Raw genomic sequence first — 12,252 nt, forward strand, 5'->3', positions numbered from 1 at the left:
ACACTGAGAGCGCCTGCCCTGATATTACAGGAGGACCTCTTGACATGCTCTTAGGGTACTCCTTAATAGTGTGAAGGGAGAACAGGTTTATCTGAATTGCCCCCTGCACACTCTCCAAAACCCTGTTCGGAGTGTGTATAAAGAAGTGATTCAGATGAACTCCCCTCTTATGTGATTAAAATATGCCTCAAGAGTGTGTTGGGACATCGTCCTGTGATATCAGGCACGCTCTTGGTGCATCCCTGGCTGTATTGTATGTGTTCAAATTGGTCCACAAATAATTTTGTAGAGATAGGAATCCATATTACTAGGTAAGATTAACAAGAAACATGCGTAATTTGTCTGTGGTGAGAACTAATGGTCCTGAACATCACCTAAGCAAATAAATACACCCTGACACTGTGGGGACTGTAAGATAAGTAACAATGACATTCAGCAAGAGGACATCTGCAAAGAAGATGAGCTGCTGGAAATCTCACAATCGGACAAATGGATGATGGCCAGAAAGGCCTTTCAATGCTGGATGATGGTGCTAAGCGGGGGACGGGGGCGGGAAGCAAGCACAAAGGAGGTGATAATTGAAGAGGTTAAAGCGGTACAAAATGAAAGGGCTAGTTTGGCTATTATCAACCAGAAGTTTCAGGTTGTTCATCCTAGATTACAATAATATTAACATTTAATTCAGTCTTGTCTCTAACCAGTCATCCAATTGCCACTGGCAACCTAAAATATTGGGCTGAGTGGATCCTCTTTAAATGAATGAATGAATGAATGAAAGTTTGTCTGTCTGTTCCCTACACATTCCCATATCCTTTGAGCTATCGGGACCAAACTTGCCACAGTGACTGTTTAGGTCCCTACGAGTAACATAGGGTACCCAGGAACCCCGACAGACAGATATACAACAGGTATATCCACAAAATGGAAATGGATGCAATAACCAAGAGAACTTCACACCATAAACCCAAGCAACGCTGGGTACTCAGAGCTAGTATGTGTGTGTAGTGGCTTGAAAACCTAGAAGTGTCAAGTACAACTGAGGCAGACAGCTCCTGGTTGACTTCTTTTAAAAAGTCTGTAATGAGGCAGGAAATATGCAGAGTTACTTCTTCCCTCATTATGAACAAACAAACAAAAAGACTGACACCACCACTACCATGCAGGCAAGCACATTTTGGGAATGGCAACTTTATTAACAACGCTGGTTTAGTTATTTCTTCTAAAAGTCCAGAACAACATAAATGTAAATAAATGTAATCCTTGTTCTAACCTATATCTGCCCTACAAAGATTGTCTCTTATGTCATAGTTCATTTATTATCATGAAACAAAACAGAGTATGCAATATTTTCATATGCAGATTTTGAGGCATTTTAACGTGCATCCAATTAATTGTAAATGCTTCAGTTAGCAGTGGAAAGATTTCATTACCATCTACATTATATTTTTCTATTTACCACTCAATTATATGTAAAGGAGCTCAATCCATTTACCATTAAAATACCACCACACAAAAAAGCAGATGGGAACTCTCTTCAGGATTTAGAAGCAGCATTTCATTAAATACATGCAACTTGAGCTCAATGTTCCCAAATAAATAAAGCCTTGCTGCTTGGCAAGAAATACTTGTTAGTAATGCTTGCATTTAGTACAACTGGATTCCCAACTAAAACCAGTGTTTAACATGGTTTCCCCACATTTCCCCCAGTCCAAATCCTGTTCTACATTCGGCTTGCTACAAGCAGTTGCTTACCAACTAGATGGGAAAGCAATAAAAGCAAACTCCTCAAAGCATCAGGTTCTACCCATGCAGTTCTAAAGACTAAAAGTCAAAAGACCTAAAATCTTTATGTTAAATGTGTTAAATGGCACAAAATTTAGGGCAAAGCATCTAAATTTATTAGGGATGCACAGGTCCTCTCTATGCTCCTTGCCTCAGTCCCACCCAGTCAGTACAACATGAAGCACATTCTAATAGAATGTACTGATTTTAGCAAGTCAAAAAGGAAATCCAAGATTTCTCATGGGCCTTCTCATTTCTTTGGTATTCATGCTTTAGGGATGAATCCATCCTTTTTAATATCATAGCACAGCTTTTCCTCTGATCCGGTTCCAAATTGTATGAGAAAAACGTATTTTTAAAAATGCATGCCCCCAACATTTTACAGATGGAAATCGGGATATGGTTGTAACACTCCTGCTTTCATACCAGGATCACTTCATAAGAGAGTCTGTCAGTCTGTCACACCCACACCTGCTTTCACCCTCAGCTGTACATTGTATTCATATAATCTGCCATCAGGTAAGTGTCCTATAACATATTCTAATCAGATACAATGTGTGAAAGAGCATTGCATGGTGCCTTAGTGCACATTTAGATTTACAAGCACTAAAGACAACATCCAGTCACCTTAAGTGGCACAGCGGGGAAATGTGTGACTAACAAGCAGAAGGTTCCCGGTTCAAGTCCCCGCTGGTGCTATATTGGGCAGCAGCAATATAGGAAGATGCTGAAAGGCATAATCTCATACTGCACGGGAGGAGGTAATGGTAAACCCCCTCCTGTATTCTACCAAAAGAAAACCACAGGGCTCTGTGGGCGCCACGAGTCGAAATTGACTTGATGGCACACTTTACTTGAAAGACAACATCCAGTCCCACCCCCGTTCAGAGAATCAACATCAGCAGACTGGAGAAAAGTCTTGGAAGACAGACAACTCTTATCAAAAGATCTGGATCTACTTTTGGCTGTTGCTGCTTTAAAGTGGTGTTGTGCATGTATGGAAATCGTTGCTCTCCTATGGGATAGTCACCATACAGGCAGTAATCCATAGACACCCAAAGTCATGTGAATCAGCCCTGAGTCATTGTCAATCTTCATCTAGCAGAAGCAGGTGTAGCTAGTAAATGTATAGTTGCCCTGAGGCCCTCTTTTGCCTAAATATAGGGTTATAAATCTGAAAATAGACCTAAATATAAGTTTATATTTAGTGATATAGCACTTGCTTTGGAAACAGACGGAAAGCATCTCCAGTTAGAAGGCTCTCATGCATCTCTGCCTAAAATAATCGAAAGCTGTTCCCAGCCACAGTGGTCAATACTGAGATAGATGAACAAGAGCCTGATTCCGGATAAACAGGTATATATGTTCAAAAGACATATGCAGAATTGGTAAAATTATATACAGTATACAGAGTTATTCACTATTGCCAAGAGTGAATCCTGTCTTCTGTCTTTTCCAGGTATATCAGAAATTGAACCAATTCCATTTGTCATGCACAAACTAAAAAAAATGCAAATATGGTAGAAAATTATATTTTGAAAAGAAAGAGCTGGTAGATCTTAGAACCTTTCAAGTATATACATGAAGGAAAAAGAGGTCAGCTAAAATGATCACATTTTAACTGGGCCTTGTCAAAACAAATAACCCTCATATGCGGGGTTACCACACCTCAAGTGGGATGTGATTTTTTTTGTAGCTGGTAAGAATCATGCTTACCTCATTAATGCTGATCTCTGCTTCCACATACTGCAGGCCTTTCTGAAGTATGGAGATGAGGGCAGCAGGTGGCACTAGTGTTCCATTGATGTTAGACTGGCTAATATGACTTTCTATTCCAAATGTAAAGGCTGAATGGGAGAAACCTGAAAGTGAGAACGGAAACCATGATGTGAAATCTAAATACTCCTCAATGCGACACATGTCCCAAATATAACACTGCTTAAAACTGTAAAATGCCAATCCATCAATTTACCGACTAGGTCAGGTGGTTACAAAGAACTACAAAATGTTGCCTTTTCTTGACTCTCCTCTTCACCTAACATTTCATTTGTAAACATACCTTGCAGAGAATGTGCACTTGGGATAATCATTAGTGCTAAGAAGAAAAAAAAGACTCTTTTTACAATAGTCTGATGCACAAAATCTGTTTCAGTACACTGGTTGTATTTATCTGCCAAAGGCAAAGTTGCAATTCAGTGCTCACACAGGGGAACTATTCTCTCATGCAGAAAAACAAAGTCATCATATCAACCTTCTGCCCACGGATCTCATTACCAGCTTAATCTGACAAGCACAATATAACTACTGGAACAGGAAATGAGAATCAACAAACAAAGGTGGCGGGGGGGGGGTGCTTTGCAGGCAACAGCAAATTGAACTGCACCACTGGTCCAGTGGAAATATAATGCTGCCAATCCCGTAATCATGGTTAAAAGATTAGGAATGAGCAGAAAACTCTTGCATTCACCTCACTTGCATTTTTAAAATCTCCCCTTCCCTTGGTTGCGTGTATTATGTCTCCAGGAAAAGTGGCAGCCTGAATATATAAAACAATGGGAGGGCAGCTGGGGGTGGAGGGTGGAAATGTTCTTGCTACTGCTGTTGATAAGTGCCAAGATGATCGAGAAAGTACAGACATAAGATAAGAAGAAGGTGAAGTTGAGACTTTTCCCTTCCAGGAAGAAATAGTTTAGTTCATGCTCCTGATCATCAACACTGTTCTAGTCTAGCAAAGAAGATTATCTTCAGTTCATTTGAGCTTGACGGACTCAAACAATCTTGGATTCTAGGACTTGAAGATCAACCTTATTCGTAAAGAAGCATGATCTTATTCTGACTACTGTGATACTAGCTCAGTGAGAACAAAAGCAAGAAGAAAGCCAAGTTGACAGCCTCTGCAACCGGAGTGGAGCTATAATAGGGCGAACAGGTACAAAGAACCCATCACGTCCCATGTCTGGAAGCTGCTGAGTGTCCCCCCTCCTCATGGCAAGGCTCCCACCTGCACCCACCATGTCCTTTGGCCAATCGCCCAGCTTCCAGGCCTATCCTCCTTCCATTGGACAGGCTCCCAGCTGATGGAAGGAGGACATGCACGTGCTCCCGATGGGCTGATAGAAGGAGAGTGGGCCTGGAAGCTGGGCAGCAGGAGGCAGTTGGTGGCATTGGTGACAGCACATTAGCCAACTGGAGGAGGAAGGTGAACACGAGGAAGAGAGTGGGGTGTCTCTGCACACATGCCGCTATGGGGGGTGTGGGGGTGTGATGCCGCAAGTGCACTGGGAAGGCCACCTGTGTTCACTATGTGAACATGGGTCCACTCTTCCCTTGCTATGCTCCTACTCTACAAGATTATGAAAGGAGTGCTTGAAAGTAAAGGTTGTAGTCTTTACGATTGTTGGTTTTCCTGACCTGCAGTCTAACCAGTATATGCAATGAGATGTAAGAGGATCATGCTAAGATGTAGAGGATAAGGTGCAGAGGATCATGGTCACAAGTTTTCAGGAACAACTGTCCTTCCTCATGGTTCAGCTCTGTCCTTTGAATATCATGATGTTCGGGGTCATGGTCAGTCGCGCATGTTGACAGCAGGGCCAGGAGACATGACTAGCCAATATGACCTTCTAGCCCCCTCATGCATTTCTACAGGCAGGGGGAGAATAACTTTTGAAAAGGCTATCTACTGTACATCTATTCTGCCTAGTGCAGTTTTACATTTACAGCTTTTCTCTGGAGTTATCTGAAATAAAAGTGTTCAGATTGGAAAAGAAAAATCCCACAGATTTACAACTGAATCAATGCCTATTATGGCCAGTTTTTAAGAAGAGCTCTAAACCAGGGTTGGAAGCTCATTGCAAACACTGGTTAATGCGTGGTTAGCATTGGTGCAATACAACTGCACATGGAAGGAAGCAGCCCATTCCCAATCTCTTAACCATGATTTAGAGAATGAAATCTGCACTGAGTCATTAAGGTTGGCATGCCAACTAACCAATTACTCTCCATTTCATCATAAATATTTTCTTCCCTATTTGTTGTCAACAAAAGTGCACTTTACAGGGCTTTTTTTGACGCGAATTACTCTCCATGCAACCACAGACACACATACACTTGCATGTGCATAGTTTAAATTCTGAGGTAGCCAGTACATAGGAACACTTTATTGCGATTTTTAAGAGCTGCCAAACAGAAAACACTACAAAATATATTCAACAACAATTTCAATTCTAAGGCACCCTCTTGAACTGAAATAAACCATTGTTTATTTTGTCTAACTATGGTTAGTTTGTATCTACCAAGCAATATATTCACACATTCACACATAATGCCAAACTGGAGTTAAACATGGACAAGCTTGGAATTCCAGTACACCCGAAAATGTGAAAATGCAGTTACGGACCGTAAGTAACCTCCGGTTTGCCTCACCAAACTCCAAATGGAACCTTCATTTATCTCTAAGGTTCGCCACCAAGACCTGGAGTTTGGCCACCGAGGCATTACATTAAACTCCTGGCACAGCCATAACCGTGGTTTTGTGCCAATTTCTAAGCCACAATCATAGAGGAGGTGGTGCAGACCTGCCTGAGGATGTGGCTGCTCTAAGCCTTTGGCACTTCTTGCTGGCAGCCTCTTGGAGAACCAGCCCCACCCTCCTGTCAGCTGTGCAGTTGTCAGGCTACAGAGACACCATCACGCCTCATCCAGGACTTGTCAAGCTGCACAGTTGCTCGGGGGATCTCCTCTTCCCACTTGGCAAGCCGTAGGGAAAGGGCACAGGATGACAGGACAGGCAGTAAGTATTTTGCTACCCGAGAAGGGAAAAATAGTGATACATGTTCAGAAGCACAAACGTGTGAGTCTTGTGATAGCAAGCATGACTTGTCCTCTTAGCTAAGCAGGATCTGCCCTGGTTGCATATGAATGGGAGACTAGAAGTGTGAGCACTGCAAGATATCCCCTCAGGGGATGGAGCCGCTCTGGGAAGAGCAGAAGGTTTCAAGTGGCTTCTCCAAGATAGGGCTGAGAGAGATTCCTGCCTGCAACCTTGGAGAAGTTGCTGCCAGTCTGTGAAGAGAGTACTGAGCTAGATAGACCAATGGTCTGACTCAGTATATGGCAGCTTCATATGTTCCTATTCCAAGTGGCAACATAAGCAGGGCACCCCAACACAGTGCCGGGAGGGGAACAAATGCCTGTGGGAGACGGGGAACCAGGGTCCGGTATAAAAGGCAGTCCCAAGCAGGGGACCTGGAGCAGAAAAATTCTATTTTTTCCACATATCAGTTGGGGAAGGGAGGACCCAGTTCCTTCCCCTTGAGGGTTATTGGTCCCTGGGCTTACTCATGAGAAGAACCACCAGTGAGGACTAATATAAAATGTATTAGGTGATACTCTAGTTGTACTAGATGGTACTCCCATCGCATGCTGCATTATTCCACGGACCACTCTCTCATGAGAGTGGCAGTCTATGGGGACATGATACCGAGCCAGGATGCCAGCAAAGCAGCGGGGACAGGGACTTGGGTGAGTGCTGTCCCGTTCTCAGCAACTGCCGCCAAGCTGCTGTCAAACCTGATGCCCTATCAGCCTGCCCGCCCATGTGGAGATGTACACGCTTGCCCACGGCCCCCAAAGGTGAGCCCACTGTCCCGGGGCTGCAAGAAACCGGGGCTCTCCTCTCCCTCGAATCTCCGCACCTGCAGATCTGCATATGGATGTAAGCCACCTAGAGAACAAGTTCAAAGGGGCGGCTAACAAATAAAAGTTTATTATGATTATTATATAGTGCTATGCCAGACCAAGCCTGGGAACTTTGAAAGGGTTTAAATATCCGTGCCCGACCCTTGTGTCTACACCATCCATGCAAGTGGGTATGCCTTGCATACCAGGGGGAGAAATGGCCCCTCATGACAGGAATAACCAGGGTGTCCCCTCTCCAAGTGAGGAGCAAATATTTTTTTTGGGGGGGAGGGGGAACTCCTATCCTGTTTTAAAAGGCTCACACAAGCAGGGATTCTGGAGCTGCCAAGTTCTATTTTTTTCACAGAAAGTTTGGGAAATCCAGACCCACCCCCAGGGGTGATGTTTGCAGGGCTGGGCAGCTGGAGCAGCATTGCTCGAGTGAATGAAGAGATTCTTCCTTTGTGATGATGATAGGTACAGACCCAGGGCAGAAAGAGCCCACTCAAGAGAGTGCCAGGCCATGGGGGCTCTATATTGAGCCAGGTTGATGCGTAGAAGGAAGCCATAGGGAGAAGTACCCCAGAGACTGCTTTCCTCATTTCGGGGACTGTCACCAAGTAGCTGTCAGAGCATGCCCCCTGCCAGCCCATTTACCCATGTTACATGTGCGTCCTTGCCAGCACCCCAGAACAGCCACCGCACTATCCTGGGGTGGCCAGAGAACAGGGTCGTCCCCCCCACAACGCCCTGCACTGGCAGATGTGCAAGAAGCACAATGCCAAGCCAGGTCCTTGGAATGGGTGTCCATCCTAGTGTCACGCCTGCCCCTCTCTGCTCGCGTCCGGGCCACAGCACAAGGAGCATTTAGATGTCCTTTGGGTTCAGGCAATTTTAAGAGGGTTGGGGTGGGAGTTGCAGATAATCTTTTCTGTTTTTTTACCATTGAGAGTTGGGGGCTCATACAAACAGCAGCCCCTTTAGAACAGAACAGAACTTTATTACGGTCATAGACCAATATGACAGCGTAGCATCCATCAGCATCCTTTGTCCCCCCTCATCTGCATATCCCCTCCTAGAAGTCTCCATGCTCCCTTAATTAAAGAGGAATAACAACCCCTACGGACTCCAAGCCCCGCCCCAAGAATTTGTGTGGGACTATCAGGGTGTGGGACTACTTGGGGTGGGCAGTGCCATTGCTGGCATAGGTGCTGCCATGGGATGGCATGGCATGGCAGGACATTTAAATGGTTTAAATGCCCTTTCCATGGTGGAGGTGGGCAGACCGCTCTGAAAGTGCACGATCACACTCAGCACCCCCACTTCAAGATCATGGCCAATCGCGGCCATCCCACTGATGTGGTGATGCTTTGCCCACAGTCTGGCCATGTAGCTTGCTGTGATCTGTGTTGGAGTCCAAGCAGGAGGGAGGGGCTCCCCCTCCTGCAACTGGAGTTTGGCCGGCCACGGTTTGGCAAACTCTCCATGGTTGCAAGGCAAGTAATTGCTGTCAAAGATAACTGTAAAGTGGACTTTTATTGACAACAAATGGGACAGAAAATATTTGTGATGAAATAGAGAGTAATTGGTTAGTTGGAATGCCAATGACTCAGTACAGATTGTCATTCTCTAAATCATGATTAAGAGATTGGGAATAGATTGGGAATGGGCTGCTTCCTTCCACGTGCTGTTGTATCTGCATCACTGCTAACAATGATTTAACTGGCGTTTGCAATATGAATATAAATATGACTATGAATCTTTATATACCGCTTTTCAACAAAAGCTCCCAAAGCGGGGTATATATATATAATTTAGGCACTGGTTTAGAGCTCTGCTTAAAAATTGGCCATAATTAGCATTGGTTTAGCTGTAAGCCTGTGGGATTTTTCTTTTCTTTTTCAATCTGAACACTTTTATATCAGATACCTGCAGAGAAAAGCTGTAAATGTAAAACTGCACTAGGCAGAATAGATGTACAATAGATAGCCTATTCAGAGATTATTCTCTCCCCCTGCCCGTAGAAATGCCCGAGGGGGCTAGGGGGTCATATTGGCTAGCCATGTCTCCTGACCCTGCTGTCAACATGCCCAACTGGCCATGACCCCAAACTTCACAATATTCAGCATTTGTCTGCAAAGGACAGAGCTGAACTATGAGTAAGGACAGTTGTTCCTGAAAATTTGTCTGCAGCACAATTTGGAATGACAATTTGAGGCCTTGGCCATGTTTACCTCTGATTTGCCACTATGTGTGAATGGTTGATTTTGGGTAGTCAAGCAATGATCTGAGTCCAAGGTTTGTTTGTTTTTCATCCTAGCCACCTTCTTGTGAAATGCCTGAATCCATATTTGTGGCTTAATGTTGGTTTGCTTCAGGAGTTCCACCCTCACAGGGAGCTTGTAAAGAGAGGCAAGCCTAGGTTGTGGGATGAACAAACCATAATATTGCACAACACACCAAAAATGGGTCATAATCTGTAGTGCTAATCCAAGTTTGCTAAACAAGCCTTACAAATGGCGGTTGTGTGTATAGATAGATAGATAGATAGATAGATAGATAGCTTTATTTTGGTCATTGACCGGCATTTGTAGATATAAAACAATAACAGCAGCCACTAATAATCAAGTAGTAAGTTTTTTTAATGGGTTTTACAAGCTACATAGCAGAACTTGGCCACATTCCCAGACACATTATCCTTAAAGTTTGACAGCAGGTAATCTAAATAAAACTCCTCGGTGTGGCCTGGAAACTGCATTAAAAGTGAAGAGATAAAATTGATTTGAATATCCTTATAAAATGTGCAGTAAAGAATTACGTGAGCAGTTGTTTCTATTTCTCCTGAGCCACAAGGGCAAAGGCAGGCTGAGTGTGGTAGTTTCTTAAACTTCCCCTCTAAATCTGTGGTGGGGAGTGCATTTAGCCGAGCAAGGGTCATGGCTCTCCTAAATTTTGCTGTTTTTAAACTAGTTAGGTATTCAGCAGGTCTTACATTTAATGACTGGTTACCTATATAGATCCCTCTCGGCAGTTTTGCTAGCTCTTCTTGCACTTCTGTTATCAAAGGCACACTGTTTGATAACCTTTGCTGCTTGGTCATATCCTAGCCTAACGAGCTCTTTCTGGGACAGACCATAAGATGCAACTTCTTTCTTAGTGCCACTTTCCATTTTGAGGCAAAATTGTCTACGAGGGTTAGGGGAGCCAAGCCCCCTTGGAAAAATGTCAGCTTCAGCCATCTTCACCTCCAGACTTGACTACTGCAATGCACTCAATGTGGGGCTGCCTTTGTTTGTAGTCCAGAAACTGCAGTTGGTCCAGAATGCGGCAGCCATGTTGGTCTCTGGGTCATTTCGGAGAGACCATATCACTCCTATCTTAAAAGATCTACACTGGCTGCTGATAAGTTTCTGGGCAAAGTACAAGGTTTTGGTTATAACCTATAAAGCCCTAAACAGCTTGGTCCCTGGGTATTTAAGAGAATGTTTTCTTTGCTATGAACCACACCGCCCATTGAGATCATCTGGAGAGGTTTGTCTGCAGTTGTCATCAGCTCATCTGGTGGCTACTTGGGGATGGGCCTTCTCCACTGCTGGCCCGAGACTATGGAACACACTTCCTTCTTAAATAAGAGCCTCCCCATCTCTTACAACTTTTAAACAGGCTGTCAAGACACATTTGTTCACCCAGGCTTTTAATTAAATATTGTTTTAATTGTGTTTTAATAGTTTGAACTTTTTAAATTTTAATTGTTGAAATGTTTTAATCTTTTTATTGGTTGTTTTTATTGTCTTCTTGTAAACCGCCCAGAAAACCTGTTTTGGGCAGTATAAAAATGTGTTAAATAAATAAATAAAATAAATAAAATCTAAAAATGCTTAGCCAAGATCTTGTTTCTAATCTAAAAAATCCTGCCTCACGTCTAAGGAGTTGCATGTACAGTATGTCTGAACCTGCCCGCTGTTTACGTAGCAGGAAGAAAGAGTTAGAAAAGGACTTGGCTATGACTACTGGACACAATTATCCTAATTTTTACTCCAGATAATCAATCTAATGGTACAAATGTGTAGGAAAAACTACCAGAGCACATATGTTAAGCAAGACATTACTGGGTCTGCCCTGACTGAAGAGACAGGAAAGAACTCTTAGGTGAAAATGTTTCAATCTGACAAGAGCTTCATTATTTTACAAATTGTGACTGTTAATGGTTTCCTTCAGTAATGCCACTCTGTCACACTAAGTAAACTTTGAAGATGCTTTAAAAATAATCATCATCATCATCACGTTTTATGATACAATACTTGTATACCAATTTTCAGGCCAGGCCTCTCAAAGTGGTTTATATGACATTTTAAAGACAGCCATCAATTATTAAAAGATCAACAAAAACTAGATAACAGAGCAGCAAGAAAACTAAAAGCCATCTAAAAATTGAACAAAAAATGACAATAAAGAAATGGACAAGAGGAAATCTGCAGCCTAGTGGTATCAGGTGGTATTTGTAGCCTAGTGGTATCAGGTGAAGCTAATAGTTTTGGAGAGGTAGGGCATGGCAACATGAATAGTTATTTGTATTGCCACGCAATTATTGAGTTTGGCAAGTGAATAAAGATATGCTCTTAGATTCTGATTTCAATTGCTCCCTTCAGTTCCCTTCTCTGTCTTCCTTACAGAATGATCATCATCTGTATGTAACTAATTCAACTAAATTAACATACTTTTGAAAAATAATTTATTTTTCTTTTAGCTATAAATAATGCTGGCCTATTACATTTGCTGTCCAAAGCAGAA

At 43.0% G+C, this 12,252-nt stretch overlaps 1 protein-coding gene across 9 annotated transcripts in view; it reads right to left on the reverse strand.

The window, feature by feature from the left end:
- The window catches only part of TBL1X (transducin beta like 1 X-linked), a 214,332-nt gene that overhangs the window by 20,559 nt on the left and 181,521 nt on the right, over nucleotides 1-12,252 (reverse strand). For all 9 annotated transcript variants that reach the window (XM_053311760.1, XM_053311763.1, XM_053311759.1 and 6 more), the window contains one exon: nucleotides 3,499-3,644. In XM_053311760.1, coding sequence (XP_053167735.1) covers nucleotides 3,499-3,644 — 146 coding nt within the window. The remainder of the gene's footprint in view (nucleotides 1-3,498; nucleotides 3,645-12,252) is intronic.

The sequence above is a fragment of the Hemicordylus capensis genome, chromosome 3 (genome assembly GCF_027244095.1).
Source record: "Hemicordylus capensis ecotype Gifberg chromosome 3, rHemCap1.1.pri, whole genome shotgun sequence".
Taxonomy (NCBI): Eukaryota; Metazoa; Chordata; class Lepidosauria; order Squamata; family Cordylidae; genus Hemicordylus; species Hemicordylus capensis.